At 53.5% G+C, this 25,877-nt stretch overlaps 1 protein-coding gene across 6 annotated transcripts in view; it reads right to left on the reverse strand.

Annotated features, from left to right (window-relative positions):
* The window catches only part of ATP2A3 (ATPase sarcoplasmic/endoplasmic reticulum Ca2+ transporting 3), a 53,409-nt gene that overhangs the window by 19,375 nt on the left and 8,157 nt on the right, over window positions 1–25,877 (reverse strand). For 4 of the 6 annotated variants that reach the window (XM_040082253.2, XM_040082252.2, XM_040082259.2 and 1 more), the window contains exons 2-9: window positions 14,104–14,121; window positions 13,634–13,716; window positions 12,402–12,506; window positions 11,135–11,273; window positions 8,444–8,524; window positions 7,995–8,080; window positions 6,999–7,463; window positions 1,126–1,214 (exon numbers count right to left, since the gene is read on the reverse strand). In XM_040082253.2, coding sequence (XP_039938187.1) covers window positions 1,126–1,214; window positions 6,999–7,463; window positions 7,995–8,080; window positions 8,444–8,524; window positions 11,135–11,273; window positions 12,402–12,506; window positions 13,634–13,716; window positions 14,104–14,121 — 1,066 coding nt within the window. Of the gene's footprint in view, window positions 1–1,125; window positions 1,215–6,998; window positions 7,464–7,994; window positions 8,081–8,443; window positions 8,525–11,134; window positions 11,274–12,401; window positions 12,507–13,633; window positions 13,717–14,103; window positions 14,122–25,097; window positions 25,202–25,877 lie in introns of those variants that run through there. The other 2 variants (XM_040082256.2, XM_040082254.1) reach the window with 1 other exon arrangement.

The following is a 25,877-nucleotide window of genomic DNA, read 5'->3' on the forward strand; positions in this document are numbered from 1 at the left end:
AGGCTGGCAGGCACAAGTTCAGCCCCCCAGCCCTCCTCAATTTTAATTGAAATGCACTGATTGACACCAGCTTATGACTTGGCTTCGTTTTTAATGGAGATTCCCAGCCAAGGATCAAATTGGCTCTATGAATATTCATGAAATTAAGTCTGTGGCTGAGATGAATTACAGCTGCTCCACGGATGAGCAGAAGGGACCGTGGTGACAAATGTGTCTGGGATCACTGAGCAAAGCAAAGGGGAGCAGAGAGTGCTCCCACCACCAGCTGAGCTTCTCATCTGCCTTCTTCCCAGACTTTAGCACACTGAGGGCCACCCCCTCCTTCCAAAGGAACAGGAATAACTAAATACAACAGCAGAAAACCCCATGTGTGTGGCAATGCTTCAGCGAGAAGCCCCCAGCTTCCATTCCCTGCCATCGGCCGCAGCTCTGCAAAGCCCACGTGTGCCCTGAGACACACCCTGCCCTCAGCAGGATCCTGCCCTGGGCACACCAGCCACGGGAGCCATCCCTGCTGTGGACACAGGGCTCGGGGAGCACTTTCCCTGTGGGGTTTCAGCCGTTTGCAAGTCCCCCTGCCCATTGCTGGTGGCTCCTAGACCAGCTGTCCTCCTGCACCCTGCTCGGGGCAGGGGCAGCAGTCACCAGTCCGTGCCCAAACTGTGCAGGCTCCAGAAACGTGGACAGTCATCATCTGCAAAAAGCCTCCTTCATCCCCATTCCTACATTTGTTATCTCTGGTTCTCAGGGCCTGTTTGATTGGGACTGCTGACAGAGGGAGAGCCAAGGGTGTGGAAGCCCCTTTGCTGAGTAGTGGGAAGGCAGAGCCAGGGTGAGCACCACCCAGACCAAGTGGGGCCGGATGTGAGGGACAGTGAAACAACTGTCCTGGTCCCCATGAACAGCACAGTACACTCAGTCACCCAACACCTACAAGCCCAGCGTGGCCAAAGACAGTGCCCAGCGGGTATCCCCATGGACAGGACTGCAAACCACCATGGAAAACCCTGCTTTCCCTCCAGCTCATGGGGAGGCCACGAACCCGAGCCTGCCATCTTCCCCCAGCTGTGCTGCCAGCCCAGGGCCACCCTGTGTCCCTGTGAAGGGGAGGGGACCCTCACTCACATCTGTCCCTCGGGGGCGTAGGTGGAGCCGGTGATGCTGAACTCGTGCAGGCTGCACTGGCTGCCCTCCACCTTCTCCATGATGAACATCTGCCGGGAGGAGAGGTGGAAACAGAGCATTAGGCAGCAAGTTTTTGGTACAACCCTCGTGCCCAGCCTGGAAACCCACCAGCTGGTGCTGTCCCAGTCATAGCCCTGCTGGCATCAGGCTCAGGCCCAGCCCTGGTCAGCCTCCACTACCGGCTGTCCCCAGATCCTTCCAGCTCTCCTCTGCCTTTTTCATGTTTGCCTCCTCCAGCTCTCTCCTTCCCCAGGAGAGGAGAGACACCGAGCCTGCTCTTAAGAAGGTGCCTGTGTTTTTCTTGGAGCAGAGAAAGGAGCTGGGTCAAGGTTTCCACTCCTGCCCTGGAAAGCCTCTGCAGGGCAGGATCTGAGCAGCTGCCCCTGCCACCCCTTCCCAGCCAGCTCTCAGGCACCAGCCTTGTGCCTTACTGGGATCACAGCTCAGTAATTAAAACCCCAGTCAGCCCCCACTGTCCCCCACACTCTGTTTTTAGTGATTTTTGCCTTTCAAAAACCTTCTGGTTTCCCTTTTGCTGCTGTCAAATGAGACAAATCCCTCAAACTCTGAAATAAAATTAAAATTCCCCTCTCCCCAAGCTCTCCCAGTCCCCCTTTGTCCCCTCCCAGCACAGCCCACCTTTGAGGGCAGCATCCCCTGGGAACAAGAGCAGGGCCTGACCCCAGCCAAGGAGACAGTTCAGAGATGCTAATTTCTGCTTCTCATTATTTATGGCCCCCACAGAAGCCAACAAGCAACATAATAAACAAGTAAATAAACAAATAAAACTGGTTTGGCAAATGCATCTCCCTGGCTGCAGGGAGAAGCCAGGATTTAATCTGGCTGCAGAGAAGTGCTGCTCTCCGCAGCTCATGAGCTTGCTGAGCGCCTCCAGAAAGCAGGTGCAGGGAAAACTGTCCTGCTCCAACCTGTCTCAAAATAATTGTGGGGTTGTTTTTTGGGGTTTTTTTTCTCTGTTTATTTTCCTCTGGTTATTTGAGTCGTTCCCCAGGAGAGGGAAGCAACAGATGCTGGAGAAATCAGCAGGCATCACTCAGCACCAGGGATGCAACAGCTCCGATTACCACCCACCGCTCTGCCTCCCATGTTTCCTCTGGCAACAAACAGAGGTTAATTTGCTATTATTGTTAATTATTGTTAATAATACACCATAGTTAATAATCATCAGTGCAGCCAGGCTGGCAGGTGTGAGCCTCCCCCACGCAGGAGGTGTCCCCAGGTATGAGCTTAGGGCCAAGCCAAGCAACCTAGGGCATGTTCAGGGGAGCACACCCCCAGCACGTTTAGCACCAGGACACCCCAGTGGGTTTGGTTTTCTCACCTCCCTATTTCACAGGTTTAGGCAAATGAGCAGGTTCAAAGCACACACCTCCTGCGTGAGTAATTCTGAGCCCAAAAACAACCTCGCTGTGACTTCCCAGCTATTTGCAGATATCCTGTTTATTGGGTTAATGCCCTCAGCTCCTCTGGAACCCATCAGGAAGGCCCCATCAGCACCCCTGAAAAGGTTTTGAGGAAAATAATGAGCCAAAGTGCTGCAGAAGAGGTGTCCCAGGTCCCCTGGAGGCACTGGGCTCCTCTGGCAGTGGATGTAAACTCAACAAAGCAAGCAAAACCACATCCTGTTTCCTTTGGTAACAACCCCCCAGAACCCGTGGTGATGCACCCAGTCTGAGACAACATCAAAAGGAACCTCTGAAGGCTAAGCACCCATCATCTTTTTTTTGAGACACCCAACGCCATCAGCCTTCCAGCGGGCCAAAACCTCCTGGCCTCTTCACAAAATGGGCTCCTGAAACACCAACCAGACTCATTTATTAAAAAAGCTGAAAGCACCCACCCCAGCCGCTGATGGGTTTGCCTGATATGGGCCTGTTTGTTTTCAAATGCTCATGGCTACAAAACGATTATTACTTTCACAATAGCGTCCTTCTTATTAAAAAAGGGAAAAGGGAAATAAAAAAAAAACAAACCAAAACCAAAAACATTCCAAGCTCTTTATTTTTCCATGCCTTTTAAAAAAAGGTGCTACATAACCCACAGAAACCAGAGGCTGTATCGAATTTCCTGCTGCTCCCAGCCTGCGTGACTGGCCGGGCATGGGGGCAGCCAGGGCCCTGCAGAGGTGTTTGCTGTGATCAGAGGATCACAGAGTGATTTGGGTTGGAAAGGACATTAAAACTCATCTCATCCCACCCCCCTGCCAGGGCAGGAACAACTTCCACTGTCCAAGGATGCTCCAAGCCCTGTCCAGCCTGGCTTTGGACACTTCCAGGGATCCAGGGGCAGCCACAGCTGCTCTGGGCACCCTGTGCCAGGGCCTCAACACCCTCACTGGGAAGAATTCCTTCCTCATATCTTATCTAAATCTCCCCTCCTTCAGCTTAAAGCCATCCCCTCTTGTCCTGTTGCTCCAAGCCCTTGTCCCCAGTCCCTCTCCAGCTCTCTTGGAGCCCCTTTAGGCACTGGACAGAGCTCCAGGATCTTCCTGGAGCCTTCTCCTCTCCAGGCTGCAGAGCCCAGCTCCCTCAGGCTGTCGATGTTTTGGCAGATTTCCAGGCTGAGAAGTGGGCAGGTTTGTGGGCAGTGGAAACAGTCCAGAGGAAATAGCTGTCTCTTAAGCAGTTAAGAGCAGAACCCAAGTTTCCATCACAAAAATAATATAAATGACATTAGGAGCAATAGAAGGAGGTGGGAATGGTGCAGCTCAGCCGGGAGCTGCTGACGAGTCAGGCTCACAGAGGGGCTGCCCAGCCCCTTGTACTGCTCAGTGAACTGCAGCTCCAGCACCCAGCCCGGGGAACAGAGCCAGCAGCACCCCAGGGCTTCCCCCTGCCCTGAACCTGTTAAAGCCACGCCAGTGATTCGGGGTTTTAATGCAACAGAGAGGCTGGAAGGAAAATGTAACCACATGCTCACAAAGAGTGCACCCTTCTCCCAAAGGGTTCCAGCATCTCTCCTCCTCTCCTGTCCCATGGACCCTGCCCTGGTGCTGTGTCACACAGCTGGATGCTGCTGGCGTGCACTGGGAGGAAGCACAGGGCGCTTGTGGATGCACCACCCCTGGAGCAGCACGTGGCAGCAGCTGTGGGCTTGTGGGGAGGACAGGTGTGAAGGATTCCTCTCCACCGCTCTGTATTTGCTGCAGTGTCTTTAAAGGAACTCCTCATTGAGAGGCAGACAAGGCAGGATTGCTGTCTGGAATTGTAAGAGCTGCAATCATCAGTCACTATTCCATGGATCAGCGTCATTTTCCTGCTGCACTGGAAGCAGCCCCAGCCAACAGGCACCCACTGGCAACTGGCACAGCCCCTGGGGACCCCCGGCCAGGTCTCCCAGTAATTAGTGACAGGTTTAGACACACAACAGTGCTGATCAAGGCACGGTGCCCTGGAGATTGTGAAGCAAACAGTGCCCACACAGCTCCCCGGCAGCTGCACCACGGATGGGAGTTTGCACCTCCAGGCTCTGCTACGAGCTTTTGGAAAATAAACCCCTTCCTGCCCTTGTTCCCCAAAACACCAGCAGCCATCTCAGAGACAGCCAAATAGCACTCATCACCTCCTCCCAGCATCCTCCCCCCCACCCCGAGCCCACATCTCCACTTTGGGTCCTGATTTTCAAATTCCACGCTCCTGGAAAATTAAGGTAGGACGCATAAAGGGGTGCTGCAAGTTTTAGGGGAGTGATTTAAACCTGTGAGAGCAGAGAGAGCTGTGATGCTGCTGTGTCCCTTCTCCTCCTGCCAGGCTCCCACTGCTCCCAGCTCTGTGCTCATGGTTGGGAGGAAGCTGCTCCTGGTCCCTCCATGGGCTGGGGGAGATGGTGATCTCAGAGACCCCAGCTGACCACAGAGTGACACAAACCACAGGTTCACTCTGATTTACTACGTGGGTTTGTGGCTTGGTTACTGTAACCTTGGGTGTACTTGAGGTCAGAGCAAAAGCATCAAAGTCTCGGCCATCCTGGGTGGACGAAGTCCCCGGCACAACGCACCTCATTTTGGGTGGCTTTGGGGGGCACAGGCCCCTGCTGACCACCTGGGCCCTGCTGTGCTGGCTCAGAGACACAGCACAGCTCTGGAAACACAGCTGAGGGCTTGAAACGAGCCCTGAAGCCTTTCAGGAGTCACTTCACAGCCGCACAGACCCGACGCCAGCAGCGAGACAGCGAGCAGGCACTCAGCAGCCCGGCAGCTGTGCTCACCCAATTAATAGGCAAGTTAATGAAATCACACCCAATTAATACATTTTCCCAGGTTATTGATAGGGTTTTCTGGCTGTTCACCCCATGGCTGAGCTGGCTGGCGCAGCAGCGTGTCCCGGACACGCCGACGGCTGCCCAGCACAAATATTTACACACCTGCCACTCCCAGGGCGCCGGCAGCCCCGTCCTGCCCACGTCAGCATGGGAATCCCTGTCCATGAAACATTAACAGCCCTGGCTGTGTGTGCTGGGGCCAGCCCTCCTCCCAGCATTGTGCCCTGGGAGCCAGGATCCAGCCAAGTCAATAAACAGATATCGGAATGGCGTTATGGGCAGGGGGGCTGGAGGATACTTTGACTTTTTAACTGATTTTTTTCTTTTTTTTGCAAAGTTGCTGAGTTCGTTCTGCAAACGACAACTGATGCCAAACCCTTTGTATGTTTGTATGGGTGACACTGCCCCATTCTGTCCCTCAGTGTCACCATCCTGACTCTCCTGGCTGTCCCACACCGCAGGGGATGGTGGCACTTCCCAAATTCAAAGAGCAGAGCCCCTGGTAGGAAGTATTTTGGGAAGGCATGGTCACTCCTCCTTCTCCTCCAGTGGGCAGAGCTCAGGAAACCCTGCACTGGGCTCACCCCGTCCTTGCTTCGCTGCATCACTGGCTCTGAAAACGGGGCTGGGGGGAACCTCCTGACACGAGACATGGGCAGCTTGGTCCCTATTTTGCTCCTGTCTTGCTCTGTGTCATTCACAGGGCAGAAACACCAGACATTTCCATTCCTCTGCAGTCTGTGCCGAGATACCCAGTGGCCAAAGCCTGTGGCCGGTTTGCAGCACTGTCACAGCTTCCCACCACACTTAGCTGCGTGTCAGAGAGGAGGGACGTTGGCCAGGTCCCTTTTTTTCCCACAGCAACGTATTTTCCAAGGTTCTCCTATAAAACCGACAAGCCAAAGCCATGTAAAATGCTTTCCTGACACTCGTGGATTAACGGGAAAACTGAGAAGTACTCAGATGGTCCAGGCTTTCCTAACAAGTCACCTCTCCACATGGCCAGTCGTGTGGGAGCAAAACTCTCTGGTGGATGAGGAGCCTTCAAACTCTTCACCAAAACACCCCAGCGCTCCCTCCATCAGAAATGTTTTTCATGGGTCCAGGCTTTGTAATTCTGCATGGTCCAGGATTTCTCTCTGGTTAGGTTTAAAACAGGGGGGAAAGAGCAAGAGAGCGGAGGGGGTTGATTGCATCAGCATCACCAGGAGCTGCCTCAGCGTGTCACATCCCAGCAGGAAGAAACATTCCCTAGAAAGTGACCCCTGAAATGAGACCGCACCGCAGCACCACACACAACAGTGTGCTGACAAAAACGAGTTTTCTAATTACACCCAAGCCAAGAGGAGCCCTGACCCTTACCGACCCTGGCCAGGGGAACCTCGGGGTTTCCCATAAACCCTCCTTCCCTGCCCACGCCACATTCCTAACGCGACCCAGCTCTGCTGAGCACACAGAGCCCGCCAGCACAGCACGAGGCGCTCCCAAGCACCTCCCCTGCACCTGCAGACCCCAGCCCAGGCGGCGCTCACCCGGCACACAGACATCTGGTTGGTGGTGAGGGTGCCGGTCTTGTCGGAGCAGATGACGGAGGTGCAGCCCAGGGTCTCCACCGAGGGCAGGCTCCTGACGATGGCGTTCTTCTTGGCCATGCGCCGCGTGCCCAGCGCCAGGCAGGTGGTGATGACGGCCGGGAGGCCCTCGGGGATGGCGGCCACCGCCAGCGCCACCGAAATCTTGAAATAGTAAATGGCCCCCCGGAACCAGGAGCCGCCGTGCACGGGGTCGCTGAAGTGGCTGATGTTGATGACCCAGACGGCGATGCACACCAGGAAGATCACTTTGGAGAGCTGCTGGCTGAACTCGTCCAGCTTCTGCTGCAAGGGTGTCTTCTCGGGCTCCGTCTCCACCATCTGGTTTCGGATCTTCCCGATCTCCGTGTACACCCCGGTCGCAATAACGATCCCCACGGCCTTCCCAGCTGCAATGTTGGTGCCCTGGGAGGGGAGGAAAGGAGCAGAGAGGGTTTGTGGGCGTGAAACCTCTTGGTCTGAGCAGGGAAATGGGTTGCTCATTGTGAAAGGAGAACGTGAGATCTTGGTTAAGGGGAAAATGGGACATCTTGGGTTTTTATATAAACCCGCCCTAAGGAGCAGGAGAGCCCTTGCTGAGAGCTGTAACCCCTCGAGGACAGGACTTCTGCCTGAGAAGAACACGAGAAAGGAGGAAACTCAAATTTGCAATAGCTCCAGGCTCAACCACAAACCTCTTCCCCATCTTTAATGCGTCCTACTTGACGGAAAAAAAAGTGCTCTGAGATTGCCCAAGGTATTTAACAGCCTTATGTGCCACAGGCCAAATGAAATCCAAATGAAGCAGGCTCTTATTTTTTATGGATTTGGGGCTCTTTTTATGGATTCAGGTCTTATGCATGCACTCCCTGTCTCTGCTCAGAGATCTCAGACATCCACCAGCCTCTGCACTTTGGAAAAACCACAGGAGAGGCGGGGCAGGTGTAAGGGACTTACAGAGAAAAGCATGTTCTTCTTGTCCTGGTTGACAGCCCGGGGATCAGGGATAGGGTCAGCGTGTTTGATCACCGACACAGACTCCCCTGCCAAGACAAGAGGGGAGAGATGGACCAGCCATGTTCCCTCTCCAGCCTCAGCCCATCCCTGCTCCAAGCCTGCATCACACACCCCACAGAGCTCAAACTACCCAAACGTCCCCCACGGGGATGTCAAACCCCACACGTCACACGCGAAAGCCCCAGGCCTTGTGTTCTGCAGGAAGGATACACAACCACCACACACATCTCACCCATTCTGTGACTTTGAGCACCAGGGAACGTCCAAACATCATCTAAATCTTGCTCTCACACCCTTTCCCAGCCCAGCAAAGCACTCATCCCAGCATCAGCTCCGAAATCTGCCTCCAGGAAGAGAGCAGAAGGAAGCTGCCCCTGCTCCACACGCACCTGTGAGGATGGACTGGTCGACCCGCAGGGTGGTGGAGCGGATCTCGATGATCCGGATGTCTGCTGGCACCTTGTCACCAACTGCAAGGACAAGAGCAGAGCAGCTCTGTCAGGTGGCACTGCCAGCACCCCGGGAATGGGGATAGCAAACCCCGAACTGAGACCAAGCACCTGCAGAGCAGCACCCAGCCTGGAGCAGTGAGGGTCCAGCCCCTGGCAAAGGCTCCTGCACCGGGGTGCCTCATGTCTGCATTCAAAGCTTTGTTAGTTTTGTCTGTCTATAATTTACAAGTCTGTCCCCAGCCAAGCCCTGGTGGTGCCCTGCCTGCTGTGCTGCATCCCCTTCCCCACCATGTCCCCATCTCTCCTCTTCCCTGCAAACTCCTCCTGCACCCCCATTTTGCCTCCTTCCTGCAAAAAAAACCAGAACATCCCCATGTTGAAGCAATCTGAGCTTCCTAAAGCCAGTCTTAACCCTGCCTCAGGTTTCTCTGTGCCAACTGGCAGCTGTTAACAGTGGAAAATCTTCTGTGTCCAAGACAAACAACCATCCCTGGCTCTCCTGGCATGGCACAGTGGGCACAGGTGAAAGCTGCCCCATCCACTGCCAGCCACCTAACACCACCCTTCAAGGCATTAGTGCTTCCTTAAAAAAAACCCCAACAAAATACTTAAAGCTGCTTTTCCTGCTGGATTTCTCCCTCCTGGCTCTTCCTCCTGCTCCTTTATCGGCTGGACACAACCACGCTCCGACGCTTCGGAAACACTGAGGCTGAGGGAGCCCTGGCTCCCAGCCCCTCACATCCCTTACACAACACTGCCAGCTTGGCTGCTAACGATGCTCTCAAATCCCACATTTAACGAGCGCTTCCTCCCGGGGCTCGTAAACCCCCCCCAGCGCAGCGGGAGGGGGCTGGCGCCGCTCCACCACCCAGCCAGTTATTCCAGCTGCAGATCCCAACATCTGCCATCCAGCCAGACCTCCCCTGCTCCCTGTCACACCTATCTGGGGGACACTGAGCTGGGGCTGCCAGCACAGACCTCCCCAAAACATCCTCTCCATGCACAGACTCAGACCATGCATCTGTTCAAGGGGGCTGGAGCATCTTAGAGGGAGCAAAGAGCTCCTCTCCCCCTGGGAAAGGCAGGAGGACTTGCAGACATGAGCTAAACCTGCAGAGGAAGACTCTTGCAGCATCCAGGGACAGAGAGAGCGCCGGTGCCACAGGGTGCTCAGTGCCTGATTATCCCACAGCACACAGGAGACCTGGCCTGGGCATCAGCCAGGCACTGAACATGTGCTGATCCCCTCGGCACCACAAGTCTCCCGAGAGAAAGGGAGGAAAACAGAAGGACACCGCCTGGCTGTGGCCACTGGCACTGCCCGAGCGCCACAGGGGTCACAGCAACCGCAGAGATGCTCTGCCTGCACTTTTTGGGAAAGGCAAAAGCTGCCTGCACCAGGACTGACCCCCGTGGCCTTGTCACCAAAGGGCACAACTCAGCTGGGTTTAAGCAGCCTGCCAGCTTCCAACCACCCCCTCCTTGTCTCAGTGCAACAGGTTTCCTGCACCCTTCTGCCAAACTTTCTGCATTTGCACATGCAAACAGCAGCCAGTCCCTCCTGCCTGTGTTGTCACACATCCAGGGCATCACCTGGATGTCCACTGCAGGTTCAAAGCTTTTCCTCCTGGTGTGCTTTCCTATCAGGCACCTGACAACACCCTCGCCACTTTCCATGACCTCCTAAACCCACAATTTGCTCATCATTTGCAAAACTCCTCCGGAGAGCTCAAGCTCTTTCCGTTCCAGTCGCAATGCTGATTGTGCCATTAAAAAGTAATATTGGGCTGCTGATGGGCAGGCAGTACGCCTTTGGTCTGGGGAAAGATGGCAGAATTTTATTAATAATTCATTAATTTAATTAAAGGCCAGGTCAGCAGCCGGACTGCATTGTCAGAGCTGGTTTGGGAATGCTGCCAGCTCACCCAGCTGAGGATCTGGCTGCCTTGATCCTCCCTCCATTATTTTTGTATTCATCTTCCAGCTGAAGCCCAACTAGAAGACATAAATAACAGCAAGCTGGCTGGGCACAGGAGGGATTGCAGCATGTTTCCACCAGCAGGGCCACGAGGAGGAAAGGAGAGGATTAGTTCTGTGGCTCTGGGGGTTTACAGCATCATTTTAGGAACAAACAGAATGGAATAACTGGAATGCATCCTCCTCAGCTCTGCTGGGGCAGGCAGCAGACCCCCAGGCAAGCTCTGCTGAATGCACAGCTCCAGCAGAAGGGCTGGGGGGTACAGCCCAGCCAGGGGCAAAGGCACCCTGGAGCTCGTCCCTCTGCCTCTCACCCTCCCTGGATAAACAGCCCCAGCTCCCAAGGAAGCCTTCCCACACAGGCTGCCTGCAGCAGCACCCAGCACTGGCCCTTCATCCACGCCTCGTCCGGGGATGCACCTGGGAGAGCAGCTTCCAGAAAGGAGGAATCTCTGCAGAAAATTAAAAGTTCTCCTAGTTCTTCCAGAAAAAGGGGAAACCCTCCCGCGACACAGAGCCTGCGTCAGAAATGGACGCTTCTTTCTCTTTTCTGATGCTCAGGCGCAGCCTTGGCAGGCTGAAGAGCCTCAGCTTTGGGGGACCCCCCCGGCCAGTACCGCCTCCCCACGCCCTGGGGTGATGGCACCCTACCTGCCACCTCCACGATGTCCCCAGGGACGATGTCGCGGGCGCGGATCCGCTGCACCCCGCTGCGGTCGGCGCGGATCACCTTCCCCATCTCGGGCTCGTACTCCTTCAAGGCCTCGATGGCACTCTCAGCATTCCTCTCCTGCCAGCAGAGAGGAGCAGAGCTGCTGGTGCTGGAGCTGCTGGTGCCAGCAGGCTCCTTCTTCCCCACCCACTGCAAAGACAGGAAAACCCAAACCCCTGGCCCTGGCTTTGGAATCCATTTACACCACGGATGGGACAAGCACCGTGTCTTCTTCAGCCTCTGCAAAATGACTCCAGCTGGTTTAAACCACCCCAGATCCTGGACGTTTCCTGGATCTTTGGGGTTGGTTGTCACTCTGGTTTTTCTGAGTTTTTTAAAGCCTTTTGATTGTTCATTAAATGGAGTCAGACCTTTTAGCTACTGTACAATATTAGGAGCAGTTTTCACTTTTTCTCACACATGTAACATAAACAAATCCTTTGTTTTTCATTCTCTATCCTTTGTTTGCATATTTCTAACCTGAAAACAATTGTAACTGACAGCTGCTCTGGCCATTCGGCTGGGAGGTGATAACTCCAGAAGCCAATCCACAGCCAGACCCACAAATGTATAAAAAGTAAGAAATAAACAGGCAGAGGGGTTCTCAGCATGGGTTCTCGGCCTTGGCTCTCTCGGAGGAACAACTCTGCCCTGCGAAATCTCTCGTCTCTCGTGTGATTGCTTTGCGTATCCCAGTCACAGCTGATCATCTCACTTCTGGTTTCGGAAGCAGTGTATCCCAACCAACTGCGTTTTTCCCCACCCAGCAACCTCACCCCAGATCAAGCTGCAGATTCATTCTTATAATGAACAGATACAAAAGAGGAGCATCACTGGCTGAAGCGTCTGCTCATCCCCCAGGAGGGGCACAGTGAGGTGAGGGGCTGCAGCCACTGTGGCTTTCTGGTGGACAGAGCAAAGACCTTCCCTTGGAAAATGCGTTTGGTCCTGGCCAGGAGACAAGCAGTTTTTGCCTGGGTAACTGCAAGATAAGCTCCAACCTGCAAGAATTGCCAAAGAAAGACTGAAAGAACGAGCCAAGAGGCAGCCGGTGACTGAGCAGGGGCGTGTGGAAGCACAGCCAGCACGGAAATTGGACCTTTGGAAAATGAGTTTTCAAGGGCATGAAGCAACCAGACCTTTAGGTGAGGGATCTCAGCCACGTGGAGCAGAGAGCCCGAGGGCAGGCTGGGGACTGTGCCTCACCTGCCACACCCCCACCACAGCGTTGGCAATCAGGATCATGATAATGACAATGGGCTCCACAAACGCCGTCGTGGTCTCCTCTCCTTCTTCAAACCAGGCCAGGATCTGAGGGCAAGAGAAATGAAGGAGCACAGTGTGGTTCAAACAAGAGCAGCAACGTTTTAAGAATGATGATGGAAACAAGAACCAAACCACAGGTGGAGAGGAAACAGGCTGGAGGTGGCCAGACCCTCATGGCTTGTTCAAAGAGTGGAATGGCCATGTCCCACTGCTGGAGCCTCCACTCCTCTGCTGGGATAAGCTGATGCACTGAACAAGTGGGGCTGGAGCAAACAGCCACACAATGCCTGGTGAGTGTTCGCACCAGGAAAGCCTCTCTGTGTTTAGTGCAGCCGTGGGGAGACCGTGGCCATGAGCTGATGAATGGGGAGACCAGGCAGTGATTTGTGTCAGTGGTGTAACACGAATAATCAGTGCAGTAAGAGCAGCTCTGCAGAGCAGGGACTGACCTCGTGGTTTGTACCTCCCTGAGCCCCCTCTCCAGCCCACAAAGCCCTCAGGCCACAGTACAAATGAAGCACACACATGAATATTTCCACTCCATTTAACTGCTCTTCGCCCTGCACTGTGTCAATACAGCAACCCCTCTCTGCTCTGCCACAGAGGCCCCAGCACAAGGACCTGAGCTCTGGCACGGGGCTTCACACCTGCTTTGACATTCCCTTCACTGCATGTTGTTTTGGGAATGTATTAAACCTCACCAGGGACCAGTCTTCCCCCTTATCTGCCCACGAGTCACATCTGAGAGGAAGAGACAGGAGTGTCAGCTTTGCCACCCTGCTGCCAAACACACTGACTTACACTCCAAACAATCAGTCCTTCTCCAGCACCTTGATGGGAAACACCTCCTCACGCAGAGCTGCTCCCAAAGTAGACTGTGGGCAAAACTGAACTGGGGCACTGCAAACCAGGCTCAAATCATCAGCCTGGAACAGCCCTGTGTAGACAGAAGGCGGCCCAGGAGGCTGTTTGATATCACCTTTGGATGGATCAGCACGATTGAAAGATCCCCCAGTCCCATCTTTAAGCAGATGCAGTGATGTTGTCACCTCGCCACTGCTCTGCTGCTGCATCTCCTTCATCCCACGGGCACCTGCCCTCCTTTCCTCTTTGGATGTCACCTGAGGCCCCGTGTGCCCCAGCAGGTGCCACCCCAAGCTCTGGGTACTTACAAAGGACAGAAAAGCTGCCATCAAAAGGATGCGGACGAGTAGGTCTTCAAACTGCTCCAGCACCAACTCCCAGAGGGACTTTCCTGGTGGGAAAACATGAAGCCAAGCACAGTCAGTGCTCCAAAAAATCCTCAGCAGACAGGCAGACCACTGAGGCCCCAAGAGCCACAGAAGCACATCCCCGCTTGCCTCGAGGACGCTGCAGTGGGGGCTTCTCTCCAAAACGAAATGCTTTCATTTCTGGCACTGCCCTGGTTTTACTGGGTCTGTTTTTAGCTACTGAAACCAAACCCTCTGTGTCTCTATTCACAGAGGTAGCCTCACCATCACAGGGAAGCTCTTCTGTCAGCCCAGCGTTCTTTGGGATTAAAGCCAAGATTAAAAGACCCCCAAAGATTCCCTCTTCCTTGTCCCCAGCACTCTCCACCCAGACTCAAGGCATGTACTGTCACCTCCAGCCCATGGCTTACCTTCTTCTGCAGGGAGCTCTGTGGATTTTCATCAATGGCCCAAGGAGCACAGTACAGCAAAAAAATGATAAAAATAAGAAAATAATTAGTGATTTGGACCCAGAGTAGCAATTCTTTCCCTTATGCCCAGCAGTTCACTCAAAAGTACCCCAAAAAATGCAAATTTTTCTGCACAAATTCCCACATCAAGGCGGCTTTTCCTCAAACTTCTCCGTCCAACACCAAGCAAGCAGCCCTGGAAACACAATTTCCCTGCTGCAAGTGCCTCCGGCAGCGTTTATTCCTACACTCAGCCTGCCTAAAAAAATATTCCTCAGGAGCTGCCCTTTCCAAATCCAAGACACAGAAGCCCAACCATGCCATAAAATGCCCTGCCAGAAACCCCATACAGCCCCACTGGGGACTGTAACTTTCAGACCACATTTCCTACTAATCTGTTGTACTTTACAGCCCGCAACGCTCTAGGAAACAAATGCAAAGCCCAGGCTCAGCTGCTCCAAGCTGTCCTCCTGAACCCACCCCAGGGGCTGCAGAGCTTCCATCCACACTGCTCCCAGCCAAACCCAGTTGAAACCCAGGAGTTGAAACCCAGGAGTTGAAGCCCAGGAGTTGAAGCCCAGGAGTTGAAGCCCAGGAGTTGAAACCCAGGAGTTGAAACCCAGGAGTTGAAGCCCAGGAGTTGAAGCCCAGGAGCTGAAGCCCAGGAGCTGAAGCCCAGGAGCTGAAGCCCAGGAGCTGAAGCCCAGGAGCTCCCAAGCACCCATCAGAGTTTGCCCAAGATTCCCACTTCCCCAGGAGGTGACCATCCCCTTGGCGTGCACCGATGGGTCCCACGACCACTGGACAATGTGATTGCCTTAAGATTTCAGCTTTTATATTTTCCATCTGTTTGTAATCCTGCAGTTCTTTAGCGTGTGACTCCAAACTCCACGCAGCAGTGTGAGCTGCTGCTTCCCCATTTTGGTCAGACACAAAAATTCCTCTCCAGGACCAGGGATCAAGGGCACTTCACTGCCTCAGGCCCCGAGAAATGTGAAATCAAGTGAGTTGGGGGAGAGCAAACAGGGGGTAAATTACTTCATTACTTGAAGCTGTAATTAGAAGATTAACCCCCAATATGCAAATGGGCCAAACTTAAAAAGTATGAAAACCCACGACCTGCTGTCCATTTGGGTGTAATCCCTGGGGGGCTTCATCTGCCCCAAATGTACCTGAAGGCCCTTCAATAAACATAACAGCTTTTTATTCTCTTAATTTTGTCTGGCCTCCGTTTTGAGGTAGTCCCAAAAAGGCATCAGTGCACAAACCCTGGCACCCTCCAAGGGAATCCTCCTGCTCCTGGGCAGCAAGGGCTGTGCTGGCCCTGCTGTGGGCAAGGTTTGGCCCAAGACTGTGAGATGCTGCAGCCAGGGAGAGCCCAGGAGTGACCCCCCTGATTTTGGTGGCTTGTCTCCATCTGTACCCATTAGAACCCCAGAGTGCTTTAGGTTCAAAGGGACCCTAAAGCTCATCCCGTTCCACCCCCTGCCATGGGCTGGGACACCTTCCACTACCCCAGGATGCTCCAAGCCCCTTCCAGCCTGGTCTTGGACACTTCCAGAGATGGGGCAGCCACAGCTTTTCAGGGTAACCTGTTCCAGGCCCTCCTCATCCTCACAGGCAAGAATTTCTTCACAATACCCCACCTAACCACACTCTCTCTCAGTGGGAAGCCACTCCCCTTGTCCTGTCACTTCACCCCTTTTCCAAAGCCCCTCTCCAGCTCTCCTGTAGCCCTTTTAGGCACTGAAAGGGGCTCTAATGTCTGCCCAGAGCCTTCTGCTGTCCCCAGATCTCTCAGTGTACTTCTGCACCCCATGGGGGTGACAAGAAACAGGTGACAGCTCTGGGGTAATGGTTGCACTCAATGAACTTGGAGGTCTTTTCCACCCTTAACAATTCTATGATAAAACAAGGCGTTTCTCCAACTCCTTGTGTTTCTGAGAAGGAATAAGGGACCAGATGAGTCCCAGAGGAATCAGCCTGAGGTAGACACCGATGCCCCACCACTGTGGCTGCCTCCAAACACCTCCAGCGTGGAGCCCTAAGCGAGAGCAGGAAGCGAAACCTGCTCATCTGTTTTCCATCACCTATTTTCATGCAGAAGAATGAAAAAAATAAAAAAAAACCAACCCAAACCTACCTTCACTAAACCAACCAATGAAAACAAGAACCCTGAGTGCGTTCATGCTTCAAATTGTATCAGGTCCTCAGTCCTCACAGACACACCCACCATGAGCTGGTTTAAACCCACATCCCCCTGGGTCAGGCTGCTCTGATCCCCTGCCACTGTGAGACACAGACCAGTATAGAACGCCTATAATTATTTTTATAGCAAAAAAAAATTAATCTTGGAGCACCTTCAGTGCTTTGACTCTCTCTGCAGAGCCTGTCAGAGCAAAGTGGCTCCTGTCCTCTCACAGCCAGCTCCTCTCCACCCCCAGCTTCCTCTCCCCAGCCCAGAGAGCCTCCAAAATTAAAAGCAGAAGAGACCTGCTGCTGCTATTTCCATCCAGCCTCCACTTGCGAGGGTGCAAGCGTGCAAGGTGAGAGGGCTAAGGGCAGGCAGGTGCCCAGGGGAGGCTCTGGGGGTCCCACAGGTCCTGGCTTGGCCGGGGTGCCCCGGGTGCGTTTCCACCCTGAGCAGCCGCCCAAAACACCACAGTCCTCCCAGTGCTTCTCCCACGCTGTGTTTGCATGAAGACCGGCAGCAGTGCTGCTCACAGGGCCAGGACTTTGCATGAGATCTGGATTAAAGCGTGAACACGGGCTCCTGTGAACTCAGGAAACACGTGCGCTGGGGCGAAACACTGCGGTGGCACAGTGACACTCTGCCACTGTCACCAAACCTCAAACGCAGCAGTGCTGCTGCAGGCACCTCCCAAAGCCCAGTTTTGAGAGCTCTGATAACCAGGCGGCTCCCTGCTATCGGTGACTCCTTCCACCTCTCTTCAGGTGGCAGCTCAGCACCAAACACCCGGAGAAAAAGTGCAAAAAGTCACAATAAGCCCACATTTTTGAGGGTGAACTCATGAAAGCACATGGGAAAACAGGGAGGTTTGGGGCTGGAGCTTCTTCCTGTCACATCCCAAGTCTCACTAGAAATAAGAGGGTTTGCTGCTCACCAAACCCCAATTCCATGTTGAGTCAGCCCCATGGCACCAGCAGCGCTGCCGTGTCCCATCCAGCCAGGAAACCCACCAGAGGCAGGGAACCAGCAAAACCCCAAATCTGTCATTCCCGTGGGACAACACGGTGAGAGCAAACAGGCTGAAGTGGAAACTCCTGGCTGGCCCCTGAACAGCTGCTTTCTTTGAACAGCAGCTCAGCACAGAAATCCAGCACTGGGCACGAGCTCCCTGACGCAGCCAGAGCACAAATGCAGTGACACCATCAACAGTGGAAGGTGGCAATGGTGGCTCAGAGAATCCCAAAACGGGCCACCCGCATGCACCACAAATATCCAGCTTCCCCAGCTGAGCAGTCCCAGCACAGGACCTGCAACCTGCGGACACATCTGCAGCTCCTCTGCTCCTGCTCTTCTGCATGGCAGCTTTGGAGAGCAGAGCCAAGGAAGTGGAGATATCCCAAGAGGTGATGGGAGCCTGGATGTCACGGGGCCATTCCCACCAGCAGAAGAGCACTGTCCCCTCTGGGTTGAGGCACCTCCAGTCCCACCGCCTCAGAGGGCTTTGCCTTGGAGGGACACATCCACAGCTCCAGGGCCTGCTGAGCATTGGCAACCTGCTCCGAGCTTGTCACAGGATGACATCTCCCCTCGCTGTGCCATCCCCTCGCACGGTGACGTCGGCCCAGAGCAGGCTGTAAAATATCCGTACAAGACGCTCTAAGGGCACTCAAGGAGCGCGCCCACCTCGGGCAGACGCGGGGCTGGCGTCGGGCTATTTTAGCAGGAGGTTAATCTCCAGCTCCTGCCAACTCAAACAGGGCTGGCAGCCCACGGGCTGGCGCCTGCACCGTGGCAGGGCACGGTCATCAGGTGATGAGAGGTAAATAAACACTGGTGCCACCCACGAGCACGGGCGGCTGCCCCGGCGCTCGGTGACGGCCTCCGTGTCCCCGGGGACACCCGGCCCCGCTGTCCCGGCCAAAGCAAACACAGCCTGGGACAGGGTGGCGTTGGGAGAGCTTTCTCCTGCTGTAACAGGAGCAAAAACCCCCGGGGCACATCCCTACAGCAGCCGGTGCTCCTCCATCCTGCATCCCACTCGGCTTCGGGGGAAAGCGAGGCACAAGGTGACACTGTCACAGGCCAGCACGTGGCAAAGCAACCCCTGGTGCACCTTCAGTCCAGGGTGCAAGCCACAGCGGCAAAACATCCTGCAGGGTGAGCACTCAAGTTCCATTCTCCCTCACCATTTCAGGAGCTTCCCTTGGATAAAATCAGACTTCCTTCATGGGAAACACTTCTGCCCCCAAATGATGTGGGAAGAGCACGATGCTCTCTGGAAGAATAATGATGAGCATCACACCCAGGCCCAGCTTTCTGCTCTAAATAACTTAATTCAAGCTATATTTCTATGTTGTAATCACTTTTTTTTTTTTTTTTCCCTTGCCTTTAATATCTTTTCCTATATGCAGGGAAGGGGAAATGGATGCACAAAATAAGGGATGCATCCAATTCCTTTGGACTTTGCTGACAGGCAGTAAAATAGTAGTGAAAAGGCGAAGAAAACCCTAAAACAACCCCAGCTGGGAGAGCAGCCCCTGTCCTGTGACATAAAGCAGGAACCCAGGCAGGGCTGCTCTGGGATCCTTCCAGCACCCCACAAGACACCAGGCAGGATAAATTGTTATTTTAACTGGCTGCCCTTCCCAGGGCCGGCTGCACGGGAAGGATCCCATCCTGCAGGGACGTCTGCTCTGCCTCATCCCCGCTGACAGCCAGCACTGCACACCAGAACCGCTGGGCTGCCCCACCAGGACGGGCTTTGCCGGGGTGTGTTAGCACACACTCAGCCCAGAAATCCCGCCCGCGGACGGAGCGTGGGGCTGCTCCTCATCCCCGAGGTGAGAAGCGTGCCTGGGTGTTCTGGCCTTATCTGGGATGACAAACACTCAAAGCCTAACGGTGCTGATGCTCCCTGATGCTCCCAGAGGACAAAACACAGCGTTCCAAGAGCCGGGCTGTGCATGAATTAAATCACCCACACGACTTCCCTCTGTGCCCGAGCACCGCTGCATCCCTGCAGCCAGCCCTGCACCTCCCGGCTCTGCCCATGTGCCAGGCCACGAGATGGTTCTGCCCGGGTTCCCTCACCCTCTGCGAGCTGAAACTGCACCCACATCCTCACAGCTCCTGCCCCAAGACGGGGACAAACACACCCCAAAGCACGCTGAGCCTTCCAGCAGAAAACCCCACGCGTTAAAGGCCGAGAGCCAGCAGCCACCCCAGACCCAGCAGGGCGAGGGGCTGTCCCCCCTGGCAGGGGTCACTGACCCGACCACCCACGCATGGAAATCACAGCCCTGCGTGGGCACAGCCGCAGCCAGAGCAGGTGAGCCCACAGGCCCGCAGCAGCCAGCATTTCCAGCTGTGCCACCCAAGGAAAACAGGAAACAGCCCTGCACGGAAAACCACCCCAAGGGTGCGGGCACAGCACCGGGAGCACAGAACCACAGCATGGTTTGGGTTGGAAGGGACCTTGAAGATCATCCTGTTCCACTCCCCTGCCATGGGCAGGGGCACCTTCCACTACCCCAGGCTGCTCCAAGCCCTGTCCAAGATGGCTTGAACACTTCCAGGGATGGGGAACCACCCTCATGCCACGCGGCCACAGCCAAGATCTGCTTTGTACCAGAGGGTTCAGCCCTTCCCCTGCCCTCCACCACCCCCAAGGAGCTGGTCCCAAAGCCACAGGTGGTTTCCTCCTGTGCCTTCCCCTCCAGAGAGAAGGCAGCGGTGGCTCTGGGTGTGCCCTGGGTGCGGAGGATCTCCAGCCCCAGCAGTATTTGCCTATCGCCTCACAGCTGTTTTTTCCTGTGTGCCAGGTGAGGTTTGCTCACACCAGCGACAGCCACTCGTTCAGGGCTGCTTCAAAAGGCATCAGAAAGATAAAATAAACGAGATACCACCCGCCTCCCATGGTAAACACCACTGGTTTGCTGTTCCTGTAACTCCCCAGCGTTCATCCCCGCTCCAGCCGTGCCCTGCACTTTGCAAAAGCCCAGAACCCTTTGGGCTGGGGGATCCACCGCCCCCAAAGTAAGGGAACTCAGGCCAGCTGGGGATGGCAGCAGCCTGGGGTGGGTGACCAGCACATGAGGATGGACAGCAGAGGTTTGAGGGCCAGAAACGTCCTTGCTGTTTTCCAGGCAATGCTTTAGGGTAAAATGATCCGTTTTCCTCCCTGGCACCTGGACGCTGTCAATGGCTGGCAAAAAATTCAGCCCCAAAAATTTCTGGTCTAGGCCACAAGGGCTTCCTGAGGCAGATAGAGCTCCAGACCAGCTGCTCATCCCACCCACACACTGCTCTTCCAAAGCCACAGGTTCTGAACCCAGCCCAGCACCCAGGACAGTGGCGGGGTCCCAGTAGGGAACTGGGGGCACCAGGCACCGCAGCCCCACTGCTGCAGCCAGAGGAGGAAAGCTGACGGGCTCCCTTGCTCCTGTTTTGGCCAGCTGAGCTGATCTCAGCAGGTCAGCGACTAGGAAGTGCAGTTATCCTGGATGTGCCCCCCAACAGCAGCAAAGTACCACCAAGCAAACCCAGCCCAGCGCTGTCTCCTTCTCCCCAGAGGATCAGACAAGACAAAATCCACCAGCAGCATGCCCCATGTGCAGGGAGAGGGAAACAGGAGTGGAGGAGGGAGTGTGCCATCAGACCAGTGGTCCAAGAGGCCGTGTGAAATAAATAAGAAAAGCCTCACCCACCCCACTTCAAACTTCCCTTCCTCTCTTCTTGGAAACGGCTCAGCCCCCAAACGCTGGGCAGCACAAAGTTCCCTTCACCGCGGTTCAGGGGGTCCTGGCACAGGGCACGGACCCTGCCCAGCCCCGAGCATCCTCCTCCCGTGCCACAGCGAAAAGCAAATCAGTTCCCTGCCAGTATCCCACCTCCTCTCCTTAACGCCAGGAAAGCAAGGACAGAAGATTTTGCCCGTTTTGCTCTGCAAACTGAAGCTGCCACTCGGGCTTGCCGCTCCAGCACCCAGGTGGCGTTTGCAAGAATGGAGTCTTGGAAGAATTTAAAGGAAAAACCCTTAGGGAAATGGGACTGCCAGGGTGATGTTCCCTCAGCCCTGTCCCCATCAGCACCCGCAGCAGATCCCGGGATACTTTGGGAGTGGGAGGGAGCGGGAAGGAGGAAACCCGTGGCTGCAGCCAGGGATGGATTATTTGAGCAAACTAAAAGCAGTGGTTTGTTCCCTCCTGCACCAACGCAGTGGAAAGAATTTCCAGCTCCGGCTCCCGGGTGGAAAAGCTAAAAATCTGCATTTAAATAGTAACGGTTTTGGAAAAAGAAGAAAACAAACCAAAACCCCCACAACCACTACAGGAGCTTGAAGAAAATAAAGGTTTGGTGGGTTTTTTTTTAGTTTTGGGGTCGTGTTGGGTATTTTTTGCTTATTCCTACCTCTGCTTCAAGCAGACCCTTCCATAACTGCAGGGAAAGGCAAGGGAGTGACTCTGACTCACCTGGGAACCTTCTGCCCAAATTACCACAACCCCAATCAAGGGACATGCTGCAACTGCAATATATTCTCCTCTCCCACCCTAGAAATATCATTTTATTTCCTCCTTTATCACCATTTTTTCAGCTAAGTGTTAAATAAATCAGGAATTTTTGGCGAGTAAAGTTTTCTCACTGTTTTGGGCTCTGCAGCTTCCTGCCCTTGGCTGCTCCCCACATCCCTGAGATGCTCAGTTGTCACCCAGAGCCAGCACAGGGAGCAAAAAGCCCCAGCCAGGGCAGGGGAGGTGCAGTGGGGGGTTTGTACCCCCTCCAGGCACACTGGCCAAACTGGCCACTTGCAGTTCATAAAAAAAACCAAAACTTCATCACATTTTCCTGGCAGTGCTGGGAAGAGGTTTAGGAAACCGAGCACAGGGAGCTGCACAGTGCCTGGAGCCCCAGTGATGCCCCCGCTGCCAGGGCAGCTCAGAGAGCGCCCAGCCCCAGGAAGACTCAAAACCCCAGGGGAGGAACCAAAATTGGGCTGAGCCTTTCAGCTGAATTCTGCAAGAACTGGGAACAAACAAGGTGGGATCATGTTTGGGATATTTTTTTTTTCTAAAAATCCCAAAGGATTTAAGAAAAATCCTATTTTCCCTTAAATATATTTGAGCTGAACAGACTCCAGGTAAGAAAATGAGAGTAGGATGCATTTTTCCAAAGGGATGTACGTGATCCTGGAGGAGAGATGCTGCTCAGAACACAGCACACACTGCTGTGCTCAGTGGGGGAACAGCAAAACTGCGTCCCCAAGGACCAGCTCCAGTGTCCCTTTACACTGAGACAGGCAACTTCCATGAGGCTGTAAGCCACCATTAAGGATATCATAGTTGCATGGAAAATAAGCCAATAAATAATAAAAGTAAGTAAGAAACAGGAAAAAAAAATACATTACAAATGTAACTGAAGTTACTGAAACAAAGCCTCAAATGTGCAGCGTCAATTTTTAAAAGGGGAAAAAAAACACCAAAAAACAAACAAGAAGAACTACAGAATATTGCTTTTAAATCCAAACCACATCTTTCCCCTTTCCCTGCCAGGATGAGGAACCTGCTCGCCCTGACCCCTCCAAAAGCTGATGTTTGTTTTAATTGCTATGTTTTAATCCAAATGTTTTAATCAACCCTGCTGCCGCCTGCAGCCAAACCCCAGGGCACAAACTGTGCATTTATGGAGCACGAAAACCCAGACTGTGAACGCTGGGGTGGAAACGTTCCCTGCCCCAAGCTCGGGGCCGAGTGGACTCAGCTCCATCCCCAGCGCGCTGTGGTCTGGAGGGAATTGGGTTGGAGTATTTTTTCCATTTGTTTGTTTTCTGGAGGAAGTGCTTCCGTCACGGCAAACCTGCGGGGAATATCGAAGTTTGAACGTGGCACCCCAGCCCAACCCGTGATAAATGAAATCAGGATGATAAATCACACCCAGCGTGTCCGACCCACACGGGTGCTAACGAGCTGCTTTAAACCCAAACTCAGACTATCAGCCATTGATTTATTTTGCAGAACTCCTTGCCCCAGATGACCGGCCCCCACCCCTCCCTTTGCTTTTTCTGGTATCTGTTCTCAGAGAAGAGTCTATTTTCAGCAATCCTCTTGGATGGGTTTTCATGGAAAATGAAGTCTACCCGGCCCTTAGTTTGGATTAGATCAGAAGAAAAAAATTTCTGTAGGATAGAAAAGATCTGTTTTTCTGGATGGGAGAAAGGGGCAAGTTGGACAATTAATACTTTTCATGGATGAACCCTCTGAGGATCACACATTCCTGTGTAGTTGAAGGAGTTCCTTTCCTGGAATGAGATACTCGGAAATCCCTGGAAATATGAGCCCCTTCTAGGGTTTTTTTTCATAATCTCCTTCCAAATATATATAATATCTATGTGCATGACTATAAAGATGAATTATTATACGAATATACACGTGCATGATATCAACATGTATTTATGTATAAGGATAAAACCTTTTATATACATATATATAAATCTTTTTTATATTTTATATATTTATATATATACAGGGATATCTAAATATATTTGTGTGAAAAAGGGAAGAATAACATAAATTAGGCTTTATAAACAGAAGAGGAACCCCAGAACGGGTCTGAGGCAGCACTGCAGAGCAGCCCCTTCTCCTGGGTCACTGCAGGAGGAGAGCAGAGAAGATCCCTGGCTCTCCAAGTGTGGAAAAGCCCAGAAAAACCCCAAAGGACACCCCAGAGATGACCCGAGGGGAACCGGAGCAGGCGGAGCAGGACCAGAGCTCCATCACTTCCCCTCTCCCGCCCTGCAGTGCTGAGCCAGCCGTTCTCATTTTTACTTTTCCACTCACTCCCCACATAATCCTTAATTTAGCCCTTCTGTTGACTCGGGAGGTTGCAGAACGGAAAAAGGAAAGTGCAAACAGGCAGGTGAAGGGAGGGTTATCCCGACCTCGGCTGCCCGGCTCCCGGGAACAGGCGGCTCCTGCTCGGCGAATCCCAAATCCCGGGGGATTCGGGCACGCCAGAGCCCGCAGGCACCGCTCAGCTCCTGCTCCCGGAGCTCTCCGCTTCCACTGCCCGAGGCGGAGGAAGCAGAGGAGAGAATCACCCCCACCCTCACAGCCTACCCAAAAAACAGCTGATTTTTATCGCCAAGCGATGGAGGGGAAACTGTTTCCAAACCAGAAGAAGAAATATCAACAACAACAACAACAATAATAAAAACCAACAACAAACACAACCAACCCCCCAAAGCCCTGTATAATAAAGCACATATCTAACACACACAAAAAACCCGGGCCCTTCCATTTGCTCTGAGGACGGCTCCGCAAGCGCTCCTGGGGGGTCTCCAGAAAGACAAGGGGGGGAAAAAAAACCCATGGAAAAAAAAGGCTTTTTGGCTATCCATCACCGCAGGAGGACACGGAGCAGCGGTGGGGACCGGCCCCAGCTCCTGGCACAGGCGGTGGCAGCGCACGGGGCGGGCTCGGGGCACGCAGAGACCCCGGCACAGCCCGGCCCTTCTCCCGCATCCCCGCAGCAGCTCCCGGCCCTTCTCCCGCATCCCCGCATCAGCCCCCGGCCCTTCTCCCGCATCCCCGCATCAGCCCCCGGCCCTTCTCCCGCACCAGCCCCCGGCCCTTCTCCCGCATCCCCGCAGCAGCCCCCGGCCCTTCTCCCGCATCCCCGCAGCAGCCCCCGGCCCTTCCCCGCCTCCCCCCGCGCCGCTAGGAAACAACCGAGCCGTTTAAATAGCAGGAAACACCCGAAGCGAAAATACCGCGGGCAGGAACCCAGGGGCACAGGGGACCCGTGCAAGAGCCAGGAGCGGATTTCCTCCCCAGAGCATCGCCGCGGGACCCTGCCGGGCCGAGCGCTGGCACTCGGTGCCGTCACTTCAGCAGGGACCTGCAGCTCCCCACGGGAAAAAACAGATCGCTGTGGCCTGCGCTTTGTTTTGCCTCCATAAAGGGGTCTTTTGTTCAAAGGTGTCCCACAGTGCAAATGTTTGTGTGTGTGGAAACTGTTTATATATATATAAATATAAAAATAATATGTGTGTGTATGTATATATGTATATGTACATGTGTATGTATGTGTATATGTGTAAAAGTTATCAGTGGGTTAATAAGTTATATCAGTTGGTTATCAAATAAATATGTATAATCTCAAATGGGAAATGATATACATATATAAAATCTCAAATGGAATATGCGTGTGTGTGTGTGTGTGTGTGTATAAGTCATTAGCAGGTTAATAAGTCATATTAGCTGCTTATCAAATAAGACACATGTATTACCTCAAATGGGAAATGATACACGGATATAAAATCTCAAATGGGATATATGTACATATATATAAGTTAATAGCGGGCTAATAACTTATATTAGCTGGTTAGCAAATAAGACATTTCATCTCAAATGGGACATGATAGACATGTAAAAAATCTCAAATGGAATATAAGTATATATATGTTATCAGTGGGTTAATAAGTTACATTAGTTGGTTATCAAATAAGAAATATATATATAAACTTGAATGGGAAATTATATACTTATAT

The sequence above is a fragment of the Hirundo rustica genome, chromosome 19 (assembly GCF_015227805.2).
Source record: "Hirundo rustica isolate bHirRus1 chromosome 19, bHirRus1.pri.v3, whole genome shotgun sequence".
NCBI lineage: Eukaryota > Metazoa > Chordata > Aves > Passeriformes > Hirundinidae > Hirundo > Hirundo rustica.